The sequence below is a fragment of the Caretta caretta genome, chromosome 1, assembly GCF_965140235.1.
Source record: "Caretta caretta isolate rCarCar2 chromosome 1, rCarCar1.hap1, whole genome shotgun sequence".
NCBI lineage: Eukaryota > Metazoa > Chordata > Testudines > Cheloniidae > Caretta > Caretta caretta.
The window spans coordinates 154,933,358-154,953,424 of record NC_134206.1 but is presented as its reverse complement, the minus strand read 5'-3'; the positions used below and the strand labels follow the sequence as shown (position 1 = coordinate 154,953,424).

Genomic DNA, 20,067 nt, shown 5'->3' with positions numbered 1-20,067 from the left:
CCCCCCCCCCGATATGAATTGCAAAAGCTGGGTTATGTTATAAACAAGAAATAAGTTTAACTACAAAAGGCAAATTTTAAGTGAATATAAGGGATAGCAAACAGAACAAAGATTACTAAGCAAATAAAACAAAACATGCAAGCTAAGCTTGATTCGCTAAAGAAACAGGTTATAAAATATAATTTCTCACCGTACATGTTGACTTAGGCAGGATGCAGAGTTTCTGTAGCTTAGAGTTCGTTATTTCTCTTACAGACTAGACTTCTGTCCTTCTCTCCAAGTACTTTTAGCAGTCATTCTTCTTGGGTGGGAACGCAGTGAAGGGAGAGTCTTGATTGCCTTGCTTCCCAGCCTTAAATAGAATTTATATAAGGTGAGAAGCCTTTGTTTCCAGTGGAAAAGTACCAGCAGTGTCCACGATGGTATTTTGCATTAGGTGATGGTATCACCTGACCTTGCAGTGTTGAAGCAACCATGAAACCAAGTTTATTTGTAATGTCCACAGGAAGGAACTCCAGGAAGATGGGAGATCCACACCTTTAAGGACTCATTATCTTTTTCTAATGACCCATCAAGGCTGATTGCTTATTGTCTGGTGGACATTTCCCAAGTGTACACACAGTTGTAATTGTTACATAGTTAATATTCCTAACTCCAGACACAGAAGTGATTCATGCATACAAATTAGAGAATCTCATTCAGTAAATTATAACCTTTCCAATAATACCTTACAAGACCCATCTTGCATAAAATGTATCTTAGGCTATATTCATATAACAATATTTCTATGAAGAATGTGGAGTGTCCCACCTCAGTATATTTTTCTCCTTTTGTTAAAATATGGAGACTTAAATTAAAGCTCTGTTGCCGGATAATGCTATAAAGTGCTAGCCTTATTTTAACTGGAGTCAGAAGTGACAATGTGTCAATCTCAGGATAGAATTTTGAAGTGGGCGCAGAATGATTACAAAAGGCAGCACAGGCAGTAATACGTTGGGGCATTGCTTACATCACTCTCATTAGGATGGTTAAAGCTCAGTATTATAACTGCCTCTTGACTTCTTGTTTAAAAATGAAAATTAGTGCTGTTGATTAATCGCAGTTTTAATCGCACTGTTAAACAATAGAATACCAATTATTAAGTATGTTGGATGTTTGCCTACGTTTTCCTACATATTGTATTTCATGTATATTGTGTGTGTGTATATATATATATATATATATAGTAGTTGAAATCAAAGTGAATATAATTTTATTACAAATATTTCCACTGTAAAAATGATAAACAAGTACTCCAGTGCAATCTCTCTCTCATGAAAGTGTAACTTACAGATGTAGATTTTTGTTACATTGTTTTGTTTTTGAGTACAGTTATGTAAAACTTCAGAGCCTACAAGTCCACTCAGTCTTACTACTTGTTCAGTCAATCGCTAAGACAGACAAGTTTGTTTACATTTACAGGAGATAATGCTGCCCGCTTCTTATTTACAATGTCACCAGAAAGTAAGAACAGGCATTTGCATGGCACTTTTGTAGTCAGCATTGCAAGATATTTACATGCCAGATATGCTAAACAGTCGTATGCCCCTTCATGCTTCGGCAACCATTCCAGAGGACATGCTTCCATGCTGATGACACTCGTTTAAAAAAAATGCATTAATTAAATTTGTGACTGAACTCCTTGGGGGAGAATTGTATGTTCCCTGCTGTTTTACTCACATTCTGCCATATATTCAAGTTACAGCCATCTCGGATGATGACCCAGCACATGTTGTTCATTTTAGGAACACTTCAGATTTGACAAACGCAAAGAAGGTACTGATGTGAGATTTCTAAAGATAGCTACAGCACTCAACACAAGGTTTAAGAATCTGAAGTGCCTTCCAAAATCTGAGAGGGACGAGGTGTGGAGCATGCTTTCAGAAGTCTTAAAAGAGCAACACTCTGATGTGGAAATTACAGAACCCAAACCACCAAAAAAGAAAATCAACCTTCTGCTGGTGGCATTTGACTCAGATAATGAAAATAAACAGGCATCGGTCTGCACTGCTTTGGATTGTTATCGAGCAGAACCAGTCATCAGCATGGACGCATGTCTCCTGGAATGGTGGTTGAAGCATGAAGGGATATATGAATCTTTAGGGCATCTGGCACATAAATATGTTGGGACGCTGGCTACAAATGCCATGAGAATGCTTGTTCTCACTTTCAAGTGACATTGTAAACAAGAAGCAGGCAGCATTATCTCCTGCAAATGTAAACAAAATTGTTTGTTTGAGCGATTGGCTGAACGAGAAGTAGGACTGAGCGGACTTCCAGGCTCTAAATGTTATTTTTGAATGCAAGTTTCTTTTTGTACATAATTCTACATTTGTAAGTTCAGCTTTCATGATAAAGAGATTGCACTACACTACTTGTGTTAGGTGAATTGAAAAATACTACTATTTTTGTTTTTTACAGTGCAAACACTTGTAAGCAAAAATAAATATAAAATGAGCACTGTACATTTTCTATTCTGTTGTAATTGAAATCAATATATTTGCAAATGTAGAAAACATCCAAAAATATTTAAATAAATGGTATTCTATTATTGTTTAACAGTGCAATTAATTGCGATTAATTTTTTTAGTCTCTTGACAGCCCTAATAAAACTTTTTTTTAAAAAAAGGTCAGTTCAACTGTTTCTCATATTCCAGTAACATTGCAGAGTTTCAAGTGCTATTGGTCCCTACCCCCAGGCAGAATTGCTCCCTACACCCAGCCAGGAGAGAGAGAGAGAAAGTACTTAATTTTCTGATGGTGATACTCTGGTTCCGGTGCTCTGGGAATTGAAGAGGTGTCTTCTCCTTCTGATATCTGTGCATGTCATCTGTCACTGTCTACATGTGCGGGGGCCCTGTTATATTTGTGGTTTTTTCATCCCTTGCCCAGACTCTATGGCGAGCCCTCAGTTGGTCCAGGGATTTGTGTGGGGGGTGGCGATAGGGCTGGTCCAGGGATTTGTGTGGGGGGTGGCGACTGCGTCTGCAGGGAATATGCAAGAAATTTATTTTGGTCTAGTGAGGCTATAGCATCTTCTCTGAGGAGCCTCTCCATACTGTGCAACACATGCGTCCTTTCTATGTATAATTTCAAAGGTAGTCTCAGGCTAGGTCCCTGCTGGAATTTCCCAGTGCAGGGAGTGATCTGCCCCTATTTGTTTGTTGCTGAAAACAGTGCTGCAAGACTGTTCTTACTTTTGGGGGTTTCAAGACTAAATTCACTGTTGTTTAGGGGAAGTTACTTATTCACTTCAACTCTTAATTATTCTGGTGATTCAATAGTATATTTAACATTTCACTTCTCCCATATTCTCCTCCCAGAAAACATACCAATTTACAAATTAAAACTAGGAGTGCAATTAAATGGGGTATGAAAACAAAAGTTGTTTACTAGAGCCAGAAACATTTTTATGTGCTGATAACTCAAGCCTGGCCTTTATTCCTTAAATTTTGAAAATACTTTGCTTAGGGTTGGTCTTTCAATATGTTTTAGAATAGCTAAGCTATTAAAGGATTTGTCAAGTTTGACGGGCCCAAAGTGGAATACACTCAAATGTTTCCTTCCTTACCTTCCATGTGTGTGTAATTATATAGTGTGAGAGTACATGTGTATTTACACAATTTAGAGAAAGGCTGAGACGTAGTCGTGATGTTGCACCCATTGAAGTCAATGGAAAATTTGCCACTGACTTCAATAGAAGAGCAGCCTGAGGCCCATGAAATGCATATAGAGACATCTGCAGGAATCCCACTGAAAACAGTGAGGGTGTCACAATCTGGCAGTTACGAGGAATAGTACTTCAAGAATAGTGGTATTGAAATCCGTGTACTGCTCAGCATGATTAAGGATGATGGAGTGGGTATTGTACAATGCCCACTCATATTATTGGTTGCCATCTTTGGGATTAAATGTACAATAGAGGTCCAAACTACTTGTTCAAGTCTCTTTTCATGTGGCACATTTCACAGGTGTAGAGGGAATAATCCTGGTGTCTTAGCCAAATTTCAATTGGAGTAATTACAGTCTGCCTGCTTGGATTGTCACGTATAGAAATTTGTCCAGCAGAATAAACGTGCATCAAACACATTATATAAAGGCATTTTGAAATGTGATTGTGATATCACGATGTAACTTTCCACAGATATCCAATGTTATTTCAGGATCTGTTGTTATTTCACAAGGTTGATTTGCAGGGCATGATATTGTACCATCCAAACTGTTATAACTCAATCCAAGAAGAGGAAAACGTTGAAGCTTATAGCCTACCTGAAATTCTCTTCCGATTTAATGGGATAAGGTAGACACTTCCTGCCTAAAAATGTCAACTTGTCTCTTTGTTTAGAAGTTGCTACCTTCCACTTCATACTCTGTGTGTATGTGTACTAGCATGTGAAGTACTTTGCGGCCCCCTAGAATGAAAAAGGTTGTATAAATGTAAATTTTTAACAATTAAAATGAAGAAACAAAACAATTGGAATTTTATTTAAAAGCAATACCAACAAACACATAATATTCATCAAGAAATAAGTACAGATTTGTGTGTTTACCTTTACTTTAAAGTTTCCAAGATTTATCAGTATACCATAATAGAAAAAAATTAAACAAGATCACTGGTTAAAATCTAACCAAGGTCAACATTGGCCAACATCATTACTATCAGAAGTCTTTTTAATTAGAACAGGGTGATGTTTTTTGGCCACAACTTTTTTTGATCAAAAATGCAGATTTGGGTTTAGGGAAACATTTCAAAGTTGTCTACTTTGCCAAATTGTTTTAGTCAGAACAAAACTGGGGAAAAAATCATTTTGGTATTTTCTTTAAACTAAACATTTTGATTTTTTATTCAAAATGACTTTTTGAAATTTGTTTTAAAAATTAAAATACAAAAACATTTTTAAAAGCTCACAAACAAAACAGTTTGCGGTTGAACAAAACATTGCATTCAACCCCCCCAAAAAAATTATTTTTAGACTTTTGGTTCACTGGAAAAAAATTTTAATTGATTTTGGATGAATCTAAAACAATTTCTTTTTTCAAAATTTTCGGAACTTCCAGCGAACCAAAAATCAGCTTTCACACAGCTCTATTTAATGGCCTGATTGAAATACATTCATGGTCTTCGATCAGATCCCAGTATACAAATTTGTACATCACAAAAGTCACAAATAAAATAGCACTTATTGAAACTTTTGGCAATCTTAACATAGTGGTTGTGTTAAGATTGAATTACCCCCACCTCACAAAGGTGATAACTCCAGGTTAGCATAATTTGGTAGGACAATATGGAAAAGTTTAATTTCTGCTGCCTGCTCTGTACCTGTCCTATATATACTCAGTGTCAGTCTCCAGAACAGCATCTTTCACAAGTAAATCACACACAAATTATTAAAACAAAAAAGCTCACCATTACATCTGATAGGCTCTTATAGTTTCAAAACTGAATAATATTTTTGTTGTCCTGATTGCAGAGTGATTACTTGCTTTTTTACAAAACAATATTACAGTAACAAAATTAATGATGATGGCTTTACAAAAACAAATGTGAAGCAGGTTTTTCTATAATCAAGAGCACTTTTCCACTTGATTTTGGCTTTCCCCAAAGGTGACATTCAGAACAAATTGAAAATTTGTGAATTCTCATGCTATTATTTAGTTCATTGAAGATATCCCAGAATGTACCATTATGATAACGTTGATTCTATTGATGGTAACCTTTGAATGAGGTTTCTAGATTTAAATTAATATATTCTAAAAAAAAATTTTAAAAATCGTTTCTTTGTTCAGTTCCCTCCATGCCTGGTGAGTAGGGATATACAACCTACTTTCAATCTGTACTTAACTGAACATTTTATTTTTGCTTTTCACTTCATTTGTAGTTTCTGTTGGCTACTTCTGGTCAGAAAAGAAATAGAAATGTATCAGTAGTTTGATTTGTGAGTGTTCTAGAGAGAAGGATGCAGTTTCTTGTGGGCTCATAGGCTAGAGTGTGGAAACAGAGCAAGGAGACCATGTGACCTGCTGGTTTATAGACAAAGACATAACTGTGAGCTATGATTGTCTACCATTATTTATTATTATTATTAATTATTGACATTATTTCTATACATTCTGAAAAGTAGATTAGAAATTGCTATAAGAATCCTTCAGGAACTACACTAACATCAATCTCAAATATTTGTATATGTTAAAACATTCAAGAAAAATGCAAATGTTGAGACTGTAAGTAAAACATAAAATTATAAGAATCACATTATTTCTAAAGAAGATACAAAAGATACCCACAGCTTTGAAATGTAATAATATACGGTTACCAGTAATCGTGGTTTAGTGAACACATTTATATCCAGCTGCAGCAAACCTGAACAATAATAGATTGGCAGAAAAAATACACTAAAGTGATGTCCAAAATGTAAAAGAAACAGTGTGTGAAATCTTGGTTCCACTGAGGTCAATAGGAGTTTTGCCATTGACTGGAAGCAGGATTTTCCCCAGTATTGAAAACATGCAAGTTTAGACATGCAACATGATGCTGTCAAGGTTCCTTCCCCACTCTGAACTCTGTACAGATGAGGGGACCTGCATGAAAAACCCTCTAAGCTTATTTTTACCATTTTAGGTTAAAACTTCCCCAAGGTACAAACTATTTTTCCTTTTGTCCCCGGACTTTATTGCTGCCACCACCAAGCGTGTAACAAAATATAACCGGGAAAGAGCCCACTTGGAAATGTCTTTCCTCAAAAAATCCCCCAAGCCCTACACCCCCTTTCCTGGGGAAGGCTTGATAAAAATCCTCACCAATTTGCATAGGTGAACACAGACCCAAACCCTTGGATCTTAAGAACAATAAAAAAGCAATCAGGTTCTTAAAAGAAGAATTTTAATTGAAGAAAAAGTAAAAGAATCACCTCTGTAAAATCAGGATGGTAAATACCTTATAGGGTAATCAGATTCAAAACATAGAGCATCCCTCTAGGCAAAACCTTAAGTTACCAAAAAAAAAAAAAAAACACGGAATATACATTCCTTTCAGCACAACTTATTTTATCAGCCATTTAAACAAAACCGAATGTAACGCATATCTAACTAGATTGCTTATTAACCCTTTACAGGAGTTCTGACCTGCATTCCTGCTCTGGTCCCGGCAAAACAAAACACACAGACAGAGAGAACCCTTTGTTTAAACCGCCCCCCTCCAGCTTTGAAAGTATCTTGTCTCCTCATTGGTCATTTTGGTCAGGTGCCAGCGAAGTTATCTTTAGCTTCTTAACCCTTTACAGGTGAAAGGGTTTTTTCCTCTGGCCAGGAGGGATTTAAAGGTGGTTAGCCTTCCCTTTATATTTATGACAGATGCCTTAGGATCCAGTCTTGCAAAGATGTAGTGAGCAGTCACATGAGTGTTTTCATCAACTTCAATACAACTACTCACTTGAATAAAGTTACTCAAATTTTACAGGATTTGACCCTTTATTTTAGAGTTTAAAACAAAATTCAGGCCTGTCCAGTATTGTGGCCTATCACATTAGAGATTCAAGTTCCATTCTTAATCCAGCTCCCTCCCTCACTCACCCCAGTCATCAAGGCTAGTTTAACTTTGTTAAAAATTTTACTCAGCCTGCACACATTAACTGCATAAATCTGCTTGGTTTTAATCTTGAATTGGGCTATACAGTATGGAGTCCACATTTAATATTTGATTGTTATTTGCATAACATCGTTGGTGAGTATGATACTTCAGTCATGTTAAAAGACATGGTCTCTGCCATAGAGGTATTATATTTGAAATAAATGGTTTTGGAAATATACAAGTAGATATTAACCTCAAAATCTAGGTAATTGGGGTTGAACAGAGACCAGAACTGACAAAACGCTGCTCATTTCAAATCCTTCTACATCCACAATAGCTTAATTTTGTGTTTACAGTTTATATAACTGTCTTTCGTTCTGAATTTCTTATCCTTGTTGAGATTTTGGCATGCATGTATGTTTTGAAATTATTAGATTTGTCAATAGAATTTTGAAACAAATCTTGGATAATCCTCCTCCTCCTCCCAACGCCTCAAAATGTGAATTGCGTACTTTCCTGTATTTTGACTTTTTTCCCACCTGAGTTAAGATTGGTGTTTAACATCATGAAGGTTCTAGAAGGCTTGTTAGAGGATTTCAAAATTAGTAGTTGAATATTCTAATTTTGCTTAATAAACAAAATATAAAGCACATTTTTCCAATAAATGAACTAATAATTGTCTTGTTTTTTACCTTCTGTGTAAGCCACATTCATAATAGAGTATGATACATTTTGCTGAAAGGGTTAGTTTAATAAATGCAGTTAAGATGCTGATTTATTTTTGAAGCCTGCTAAAATATATTTTTTTCAAAGATGGATTTATAAAATCTGTAATACATCTGTTTCATAGTTGGGTTGAATTAGATACAGGTAAAGATTTACTTGTGCAAAATTCATTCTATCATATGTGCATAGCTAGTAGTGCTAATAAATGTATACCAAGTATTTGGGTGTGTAAAGCTTCTTGCGCACACATCAAGGTCCCATTTTAAAAATTTGTTTCTGAAAGAAAGTGCTGTAGATTAATCCTGTCCTAAATGAATCTTTAAATGAAAGTTCATATTGATTTGTAATAATAAAAAAGTTAAGCTCTTTCTCACCAAAAATCATTTTTAATTTGTTTAAGCAGTTGAAGTATGACCTCCCATACTTGTAAAAAAGGAAGGAAAGGAGGGGGGAAAGGCTTTTCTCGAGGCAGTATTACCAGCTCTGTATTGTTGTACATCCCTGTACCCATGTACATCCAGTGTCGATTAACTAGTAGATTATCTGCTTGTCTTTTTGGGAAGCGGTTGTCCATTATATTTAAGCAATCAGATGAGGGAATTTTTCTTTAAAAAGCTTGAATGGGGGATAATGGTAGTCGCAGTATCATGACGAGATTGCCCAGGTTTCATTTCTGAAATACTGTCGCTCACACTTGAGTCCCCATGAAGTCTTCTACAAATAAGTTGGCATACAGTCTTACGAACACTGCTGGACATTAGGAAATACATAACTGGATCTAAACAGCTGTTGAAAGCTGAAAATACAAGCATAATCTCATTGCATTTGTGAATTATCTCCTTCCAGTAACAAGATGTGTGTTGTAATTGTGATGTAATGTAGACAAATCGGAATATGTGATATGGAACAAAACACAGGGTGAAAATAATAAGTACAATGAAGGAATTCCTTGCAGTGGTGCTGTACTTTCCGGCATTGGGAAAATCTGCTCTTTTCTTGGAAATTTTCAGAAGGTTCTTCGCAATTTTAACATATGAAAGTATTAGTAGAAAGAAAACTATCCAAAAGACTATAACAAGAATATAGTTTAAAATTGCTTCCATTTTTGCATTTTGTTTATCTCTGTAATGGAAGCACATGGTCGAATTGTATTCTTCCCTCTTAGCAGACTGAGCAACTATAATTATGAGTCCTATTACTGCAATTGTCCACAATATGCAACAGATATATCTGCTTCGTGTAGCTGTTAACATTTTTGGACGTCGTATAGACTTGTTAATTTTTACATAACGATCCATGCTAATTAATCCCAGCAGTATGATGCTAATGTACATGTTCATATAAAATAGGGTTCCAACAATCTTGCAGAAAATCAATCCCAACATCCATGTGTCTTTGTTAATATGATATAGTATACGGAAGGGGAGGCAGAAGATCAGTAGAAGGTCTGCAATGGCTACATTAAGCAGGTAAATCTGGATAGAATTTCTTTTGTGATTAATGCACAAAAAAGCAAACAAGGCTATAATATTGCCAACCAATCCAATGACAAAAATAATGGAGTAAAAAATGATGAAAACAAGAGACAATGAGCCTTCTTCCATGGAACAGACAGTAGCATTTAGGGTTTCTGAAGAGAAGTTTCTGATTAGCTCAGTTCGGTAACTCCAGAAGACTTCCTTGTATGGAGAAGAGTTCGGGAGCTCAGTTGAAGTTGCGTCCATAGTCTGTTGGAGCTTTCTTACACTGTCCTATAAGGATGCAAAGGGAAATACTTAAGAATTGTTCGCTGTGATATTAATGTTGTATGTTACATTACTTTGTCATAGGCACAGTCTTAAATCAAATTATTTATAGATGTTTAAAGGCAGCAACAATAGTAACAAATACAACTATCTATAATTTATTAAGTGCAGTCAGTTGTGCAGAAGAACTTTCAACCACATTTCAAAATTATTGAGGCACTTGTGTGTTATGGCCTCTTCTTTTCACACTTCCCCTGAGTGTGCAAAAGCAGATGCTGGAACAAAACTCATGCAAAAATTCATTTATAGTTACGTTGTAATTACTTTTTAAAATATAACTCTTTTTGTATGTTGTTTGAAAAACACTTTCTGTGAGGGAGAGGTAAGACAAATTATACTTACAATTTTTTATTTTGTTGTGTATATTTATATTTGTTCCATGGAGTGCTGAGTTATTTTCACACCATCTCTAATTCTGAGTCTGTTGCGGGGCAGGAAATCACAATAAAACCAGAAGACAGAGCCTCAGCCTTGGCTTCACAGAGTTAAAAAAGATATTTTTAATAGAAATGCATAAAATAAGTGTTTTCCTGAAGGGGCAAAACAGCAATGAAAATAATAGAATGATGTACCTTTGATCAAATAAGTAATTGACTAACTTCTTCACTTTTGTATCTGATTTGTATATATATTTCAGTATTATGCATGTTTTGCTAATGACACTATTTAGTCTGTTAAGTCTCTCTTTTGACCTTATTTTAATTTATTTGAGTGCTCATGGGTTCTTTTTGTTTTTGGATTTTTTTGCATAAGAGCATCTGTCAAAATATGGAAATTAAAGTACTGGGTTACACAGAGTAAATGACCGCTTGACTGAGTTCAGGGTTTGTTTTTTTAAGACAGATCTTTGGTTTTGATAAACTCAGTTTTACACTTGTTTGTATTCTTATAACTCTAACAGAACAACAGATTTTTGGGGGTAACAGTGGGGGGGAAAGTATCCCAAATTCCATCTTACAGTAAACTTTCATTTATGTATTAACTCTTGAAAATGGAGGCTGTAATTGAATATGGGATACAATTTTAACAGTGCAGATGGCAACAATATAATACAGAAGAAAAAATCTGAATATTGCTAAGAGCTAATAACATGCATAAAGATGTACACTTGAAAGATTCAGAATAATTGAATGGAAGATCTAAAATATTTTTGTATACCATGTTGGCTGTTCTTATGATAATAGTAAGTAATATACTGAAAATGGTGTTGTCAGACTGCATTACTTAGACCACAAACTATTGTAAAAGAAGTAGGTTTGATCTAATAGAGAGTATGTTTATTTCAATTGTACTTTTCAAGATCATCTTTCACTTTGCTAATTTAAGCTCTGTTCATGGGGGGAAAAACCTTGATACTATGATTTATATAAAAAGAAAAGGAGTACTTGTGGCACCTTAGAGACTAACCAATTTATTTGAGCATGAGCTTTCGTGAGCTACAGCTCACTTCATCAGATGTATAGTTTTTAAGCAAAATAGAGACGTGAATATTAAGCAAGTTATATAAGTATTGCAATCAAAGTTCTTCTCAGCTGCCGGGACAAATACTATCACAGATATCAAATCAGACATAATTTACTTAAACTTTGAGGCTTGTAACTAAATGTTTTAAGTTCCTGAATGGTCAGTAGTACCTTTTATAATATATATTTCATCTGAAATTTGATTTAGTATATCTTTAATGAAAAGGGAAATACTCACCTTCTGGTTCCTTATGGACCTCTTCTGCTGACTGTTTTCTAAAACCCTTTAAAAGGAAAGAGGAAGATAATGTGCATGTCTTATTAGAAAGCTATAGAAAAAACTTCTCTGTGATAAGAATCAGCCCTGTCAGCTAGATAAACTTCCTGTGTTGCTGTGGTGATGTTTCTGGCAAAGGTTTTTTCTTGTTTTGTTTTTTTGTTTTTGTTTTTACAGCTTATAAAATTGAGTCTCGGTTTAAAATAGTAGTTTTGTTTTTTGCCAAATCTTAATCAGTTTTTCTGTATGTGTTGTTTTGTCCAAAGCTCAATACAAGAGTAATTGGACATTTTGACTTTTATCTAAAAACTTTTGATGGCTTCCTTTTGGAAAATAATTAAGGTGCTGTTGGCTTGGATGTATCTGCCTCCAGAATTCTGATAATCAAAAACTACAATACCACATCCATAATTTGTTTGGGTGGGAGTCAAGAGCTGCCTCTGGATTCTTCAACTTTCAATTAGGCTAATTAGGAAGCTATATCTTCTTATAAGGGGCTACTATTTTTTTCTTAAGAGTTTGAGTTTTATATAAAACAATTCATAGGATTTATGAGAGAGTGCTTCAGGTTCTCTGCCAATATGGCTCCTTTTTGCTGCTCCAGTGCCAAAAGGCTGAAATGGTCATTTAACAAGCTATTTGGAGATTCTTCCAACACATGGTCTTTGTAGCCAGGGATAAGAGGGCATGTCTGCAGTATCACTGCACTCCAGCAATCCCCAGCTGCTAGAGCAGCCCTCTTGGGACCATGGGCAGCCAGGCACAACTTAGAACATCCCTGAAGCTGCTCAAAGATGTTTTTTGGCATTCACTGATTCCAGAATTGGGAAACCACAAAGGTAGCACAGAGCCTCATTTGGTTTAATGGGTTTTGGTAGTCACACAGGAAGGTTGTTTTGAATAAGCTGTAATATAGTTTATACTACTTCTTAACAACTAAACCATGGGAGAGCATTAGAAGCACATTTGTACATCTTTTTTTTATCATATACTGATATAGAAATACATCCCAGGGATAAGGGATTGGGGAATGTAGGGTGATACTTGTATTATTGACTGGGATATGGAAGAAGGTGTTTTCTACCATGTGGTTTTCTTTTAATATGATCCTGAATTAAACAGAATATTTTAATGTAGTAGAAATTGTTGAGCTTCATCAAAGAGAGCCTCCAATATAAAGTAATGTTCATGTAATTAGTCCTTATGTGTTTCTGGCCAAAGTAGATTCTTCCATAGTTGCACTCATCTGTAGTGTGTTCAGCCTTGCATATTGGGAGGTTGTGTAGCAACTCTTCCAGATTCAAGAGGTCAAGTTCCTTGTAACCATATATGATGACTTATAAATACTCCATAGTTAGTTTATTAAAATACACCTGGCGCAATAAAAATGACTGTGTAACAAACTGTCCTCTTATTCAACAAATCTGTTCCATTTGTGCCAGAGGTTTAAGCAGATTAATGGCAGTGGCACTAACATTAATTAAGCCTGTCAGTTATTTATTATACAAGTTCCAACCTTTTCCAGAAGTTTGGTACAAGAGAGCAAGGCCAAGTACATCTGGCCATACATTCCTGGAAACCCCAAAATCACCCAACGGGCTGCAGAGGGATAGAGACGTTGCTCATCAATAGCTTTCAGTTTTTCAATTTCTGCAGTAAATTATTCTCCAAAAAGCAATATGTAGTTTTGACATTGATCTATTTAAACACGCTAACCTTAATATGATTGGTTTGACAGTTGTGAGGAGATGCAAAAAATGCTCCAAGGGTTCATTGTGCTTGTGGAGGAATTTGTACTCTTGGGGGAATTCTGAACCAAAAAATTAAAAATTCTGCACACAATATTTTAAATTCTGCATATTTTATTTGTCAACATAACACTATATAATCACGTCAGTTTCAATTATTGAGGTTATTTATTTCAAAATACCTGTCAGCAACTATGTCTGTAACAATACAGACACACACAAAAGTTCCCCCAGAAATAGAGAGTTAAAGAAACCCGTATGACAAACCAGTTCCTGTTTCTCTGACCCCTCCCTCCCAGAGCCCAGGCAGGGGGCCAGATACCCTCTAGAGCTCAGCTGCAGGGCCGCCCACCAGCCCAGACACTCGCATCTCCTACCCTCCCAAATCCCAGGGATCCTGAGGGAGAAACAGCCTAATGCTGGGTTCCAGGATTGTATAGAGTTTCCTGCATGCTGCCTCCTTCCTTCAGGGTGGGGAACTGCAGCTTCCAGGAACCCTCCAGCTCCCTCCCCCTCCCACCGGCAGTTTCTTTTGTTGTAGAGCTGGGCTCTGCCGGGTCCAGTGGCCTCCTAGTGGCGGCCAGCAGCTCTGCAGCCCATTTGTGTGGCAAGGGTGGGGGGAGAAAATTGTGCTCAGACCATTAATTCTGTGCAAATTCTGCATTGCTCAATGGCACAGGATTCCTCCAGGAGTAAACTTAGCTAGATGTATTAAATACTGCCTGCTGTTCCATATCAGGTTATATAAATATATATATATATTGTGACAAAGTTCCTCCTCTGCCTGTGCTTATTGTCGGATTTGCTCGCCTCAGAGGTTCACGGCAGTCCTCAGTTTGGCCACTTTCGTGGCTCAGATTTGCCATTCATTCAGTTAGCCTCATCACTGGCCAGCATGGGGAAAGGAAGAAGAACAATCCCCGCAGTCTCTGCTGATCCACCTGGTGGATCGGGGAACAGGCCAGAGCCTTCCCCTCTGGTGGAACCCACAGGCCAGTTCAACTCCTCCAGTATCAAGTAGGGGGATGGGAGGAACTCGGGCCCGCCCTCTACTCCGGGTTCCAGCCCAGGGCCCTGTGGATTGCAGCTGTCTACAGTGGCTCCTGCAACAGCTGCGTGACCGCTACAACTCCCTGGGCTACTTCCCCATGGCATCCTCCCAACACCTTTATTTTCACCACTGAACTTTCTTCCTGATGTCTGATAATGCTTGTACTTCTCAGTCTTCTAGTAGTACGCCTTCTCACTCTCAGCTTCTTGAGCCTCTTGCTCCCAGCTCCTCGCACGCACACCACAAACTGAAGTGAGCTCCTTTTTAAAACCCAGGTGCCCTGATTAGCCTGCCTTAATGGATTCTTGCAGCTTCTTGTTTGGCTGCAGGTGTTCTAATCAGCCTGTCTGCCTTAATTGTTTCCAGAAAGTTCCTGATTGTTCTGGAACCTTCCCTGTTACCTTACCCAGGAAAAAGTGACCTCCTTAACCTGGGGTTAATATGGCTGCCTTCTAACACTCTCCTGTAGCCATCTGGCCTGACCCTGTCACTAAATATATATATATGTACACAAAAAATAAATATGCAATTCATCGCACTGTTAAACAATAATAGAATACCATTTATTTAAATACTTTTGAATGTTTTCTACATTTTCAAATACAGTCATTGGAATTAAAATACAGAATACAAAGTGCACAGTGCTCACTTTATATTTATTTTTGATTACAAGTATTTGCACCGTAAAAAAACAAAAGAAATTGTATTTTTCAGTTCACCTAGTACAAGTATTGTAGTGCAATCTCTTTATCATGAAAGCTGAACTTACAAATGTAGAATTATGTACAAAAAAACTGCATTAAAAATAAAACAATGTAAAATTTTAGAGCCTGCAAGTCCTCTCAGTCCTACTTGTTCAGCCAATCGCATGTCCTGTGAAATGGTGGCTGAAGCATGAAGGGGGCATAGGAATGGGGAATAGATGGCCAGCCCTCTGTGGAGAAAGAGGTGGTTAGGAACTATTTAGAAAAGCTGGACCTACACAAGTCCATGGGGCCGGACAAGTTGCATCCGAGAGTGCTAAAGGAACTGGCGGCTGTGATTGCAGAGCCATTGGCCATTATCTTTGAAAACTCGTGGCGAACAGGGGGAAGTCCCGGATGACTGGAAAAAGGCTAATGTAGTGCCAATCTTTAAAAAAGGGAAGAAGGAGGATCCTGGGAACTACAGGCCAGTCAGCCTCACTTCAGTCCCTGGAAAAATCATGGAGCAGGTCCTCAAGGACCTTTCATGACAAAGAGATTGCACTACAGTACATGTATGAGGTGAATTGAAATACTGTTTTGTTTTATCATTTTTACAGTGCAAATATTTATAATAAAAAATAATATACTTTGATTACAGTAACAGAATACAATATATATGAAAATGTAGAAAAACATCCAAAATTAATAATTCAGTATTCTATTGTTTAAAACTGAGATTAATTGCGATTTTTTTAATCAAGAGCATATATATATGTAAAATATAATTTTGTATTGATACACAAAGATTCCCTAACCTCCTGCCCCAAAATACTTACATAATATGATTAATTCCTATATTTTCCATCTGATTATTACTGTTGGTATGAATTGTGGAAGAGTAGAAGCACAAATGCCATACAAGGAATCTGGGTCAACACCTGAGTTTTTTTATTTTTTCCCCGAAGGTCACTGTTTGCTAGATATCTCATACAGGCAGCTTGCTTCCCTTTTGCAGGTTGAAATTTTTGCTGGTTATGTTGGGATGGGCTTGAGCTCCAAAAGAAGGTTGTATGTTGTTTATGTGAAACATAAGGTCTCTCAGAGATGGGATGTTTCCGCTGGAGAACTAGAGCTACATCCTGTTGGAAAAGTTGGTAGACTTTCATGGAGTTCTTATTCTTCATATTGTCATGACTTCAGGCTGCGTTCTCTGTGAGTACCAACTAGCCCTGATGAGGCCTTACTGTGTTAAGGCAAGACTAGAGGGAAACCAGCAAGAGGTGAGGTGCTTATGCTGTACCAAAATAAAAGTTTGAAATGAAGAAGTAAAAAGATGCCGAAGTGGACTCCATTCCACAGACAAAAACTTAAGCTTCTTTTTAATATATTACAAAGATATTTTCAGTTCTTCAAGCAGGTTGGATTTTTTTGGTATTATAATCATGTCTGCTGGGTTTTCTCTTTTCAGCCACACTGCGTGCTACTTGCTTCAAAGGAGAATTCAGCACCTGTAAAGCTTGGTGGTTTTGGGGTAGCTATTCAGTTAGGGGAGTCTGGACTAGTAGCTGGAGGTAAGAATTTTATTTTGTGTTTTGCCTTCAAAACCTTAAACTACTGAGTGTGTGTGGTGCGTGTATAGTGCTATAGCATTAAAAATGTACATTTCCAAGAGGAACATGCCCTACAAATAAAAAATTCTGCAAATATTTTAGTATGCAACTCATGCACTAAAGGTTTTATGAACTTTATAAACACATACTTGATCAGTCTAAATTTATTCATTAATAGTATACCTATAATGTATTGAGCAACTATAAAGAGAAATTCCCTTAAAAATTACAAGTTTAATTGTTTTGATCAAGTTACGACTGAAAAAAATCAGAAATTCTTCCTTATCAGTATGTCCTTTCATCACAGTTGACACACAAAAAGAAACAAAACTGACATTAAGATTGAAATTAAAGCCAAGGACATTGAATTAAGGGTTACTATAGCAACCTTAATGATGCTCTGTTGTGCCTAGGTGTTATAACACCTACACTTTCCTGTCACATATTGTTGTCACATGAGTTATATATAACCTGTAGATCTTTATAAATTGTAATGCTGTAGTATGGGTGTTGCATACGAGTCTATTTCTTGATACATATATATTTACTGACAGAATGCTTACATTTTTCTGTGAATTTTATTTCCTCTAGCTACCTTCCATATTGTTCCAGACAATAGGGTTATGCGATATTCAGCCTGCACAGATGAAGACCCAATCAGTTTTCTGATGACTTCATTGCCAGGGTAGGGGATTGGTGCCAAGGATTTCATTAGGTTTTCTACAACAGGGGAGCAGTTGCCCTTCACCTCCAAGCTTCTTGAAGCGCTGCCTCAACTTTCTCTCCTCTAATGCTTGAATGGATCTGTTGCAATCTGGCTTCTGTACACTCCACTGAAACCACTGACACCGACAACCGTTAGTCTCTTCTGGGTGTGTCTGAGATCCTCTTCTCTGTACTTGTCCTTCTGAGCTATTGTTTCTGAATAAGATAATTATTTCCTTCTGCTCCATTTGCTTTTTTCCTGAGCTTTTTATGTCTTTGTGCTCTCTTGGATTTCACCTTTTCCAGCAGCTTCTTCTGCATCTCTGCTTCTTCCCCTTTTTCAGTGATATTTCTTGGGCTTCTAATTTTGATTCTTTCCTTTTTCTCCTCGGTCGTGGCGTGACTTTATCCACTCCTTTTGTTTCAGCTATCATTACAGTGCTGCTGGTCTTACATGCCTGACTCCTTCAGACGTCTTCTCCTGGATGTCCAACCATTATCCCAAGCTCCACCTGACAAAAAACTAAATTTCTCCCAAAGGTTCTTTTGCCCCTCCCTTTTCTGTCACCATATACAATTCCATTATCCACCCATGACTGAGGCACTTAGCCTCTGTGATATCTTCATCTCATATCAGTCCTTCTCCCTGTGCTACTGTTGTTTTTTAAATCCTGTTAGTGGCTGTTTTGAAGCCTCTCTAAAATCTGTCCTCCTTAATCCCCAGTATGAAAATCTTCCTCTAAGTCTTGGTCCTCGTTTGCCACATCTAGCCTTTTTGCTGGCATCCCCTCACCATCAGCTTCAAATTCAAATCAGCTTCTCTTCTTCTTCTTCTTCTTCTTCACCTTCCAAGACCCTACAAAACTCCACTCCACCTATGTGTAGTATCAAGTCTTCTTTGTACTACTCTTTCCTCCCAAGTTTACCTCCTTAAGAGACTCCTTATCTTTCTCCTCTCATCTTCATGCCCTCTTTTATCCTGTTCCTTATTCTTTGAACAGCATTCCTCATGTCTGGCAAACATCCTCTTCCTCCTCCAGAAATCTTTCCTTAAAGCATACTTTTTTCACAAAACTTTGGAAGGATGACTTCTGAAAGAATTCTTCTCTTCAACCTTATGTCATCCACTATATATCACATAGGTCTGAACTGTGCTGTCTGTAATCTCTTGGGAGCAGATTATCTACCTGTGTATTTGTTCAGAGCTTAGTATGATGTCAGCACTCAACAATAAGCTCTATTTGTTCTTCTATTTTTATGGACTGTAAATAAGTTCTGTTTAGTAACTTTAAAAAAATATTTCATCACTCCTCATCTGTCAGGAGTCTCCTGTATGAATTATGGGAGCTACATACTTTATAGAAGAACAGGAAATTTATCAGCTGCATATCATTAGTTCCAACTGTTTGCAGTCACAGATGTAATTTTGAAATAGAAAGTTGCAGTTTCTTGAGTTCAAAAACTAACTCTGCTTCACATAAACAGTTAAAAAATATATTTCTCCTCAGATGCAGTATGCTATGTATGTGCTGATTTTTTTTCAGCCAGATTTTTTTGAAGAATTGTTGATTTAGGCAGGACAGTCCCCACACTTTCTTGCTTCTGCTGACTTTAGAAAGTCTGTGTGTTCCTGGCCTGTAGTGGTCTTCAGTAAACCTTAAAAATGTGCAGTGGCAGAATTGCTGCAGATGCTAGATGCTCACTGACATTCACAGGTCCATAGGGGACCAGCAGAAACTAGTACCATATATACTGCATGCTTGTCTACATGGGGAAATTTACTGACAGAACTATGCTGGTATAATTATACTGCTATAATTATACCAGTATAACTCCCCAGGTGGACATTCTTATTCTGGAATAAGAGTGCCTTTTTCCAGGGTATGTCTACGCCGCCCATGTTACAGCGCGGCCACGGCTGCGCTGTGACATAGGCAGTATAGACATGCTTTATCGCCGTGAGAGCTCTCCCCGGGGATTAAAAGAAAAAAACACCCCGAACAAGCCGTGGTAGCTTTATCGCCGGGAGCACAGCTCCCGGCTATACAGGACTGTCTGTACCGGCGCTTTTCAACGCTAAAACTTTTGTCGCTCAGGGGGGTGTTTTTTCACACCCCTGAATGACAAAAGTTTTAGCACTGAAAGTGGCAGTGTAGACACAGCCCCAGTCCTTAGTTTGTCACTTTGAAAGTGGTATAAGATAAACCGCTGTAACTGTAGTGGTGTAAACTACACTGTATACCAGAATAAGTATAGCAGTATAATTATACTGATATAGTTCTGCCAGTAAATTTCCACATGTAGACAAGCTGTTGTTCAAAAGCCCCTCCGTTTACATGTAGATCAGTATTTTTGCAGTGATTTCTCTAAAATATATATAAGTATATACA

General features: G+C 37.2%; 2 protein-coding genes across 14 annotated transcripts in view; one reads left to right on the top strand and one right to left on the bottom strand.

Annotated features, from left to right (window-relative positions):
• Positions 1–20,067, top strand: part of CASK (calcium/calmodulin dependent serine protein kinase) — a 438,390-nt gene that overhangs the window by 253,073 nt on the left and 165,250 nt on the right. For 11 of the 12 annotated variants that reach the window (XM_048864731.2, XM_048864713.2, XM_048864695.2 and 8 more), the window contains exon 6: positions 16,831–16,933. The exons of the other annotated variant lie outside the window; for it this stretch is intronic. In XM_048864731.2, coding sequence (XP_048720688.1) covers positions 16,831–16,933 — 103 coding nt within the window. The remainder of the gene's footprint in view (positions 1–16,830; positions 16,934–20,067) is intronic. 12 annotated transcript variants of the gene reach the window in all.
• On the bottom strand, positions 4,502–11,929 carry GPR34 (G protein-coupled receptor 34). 2 transcript variants are annotated; one of them, XM_075132288.1, is made up of 3 exons: positions 11,839–11,901; positions 10,480–10,612; positions 4,502–10,083 (listed from the first exon to the last, which is right to left on the bottom strand). In XM_075132288.1, the coding sequence occupies exon 3, from the start codon at positions 10,054–10,056 to the stop codon at positions 8,920–8,922; it is 1,137 nt and encodes a 378-aa protein (XP_074988389.1). In that variant the 5' UTR covers positions 10,057–10,083; positions 10,480–10,612; positions 11,839–11,901; the 3' UTR covers positions 4,502–8,919. The 2 variants fall into 2 exon arrangements, with proteins under 2 accessions (XP_074988389.1, XP_048720739.1); XM_048864782.2 differs by lacking the exon at positions 10,480–10,612 and having other exon boundaries at positions 11,839–11,929.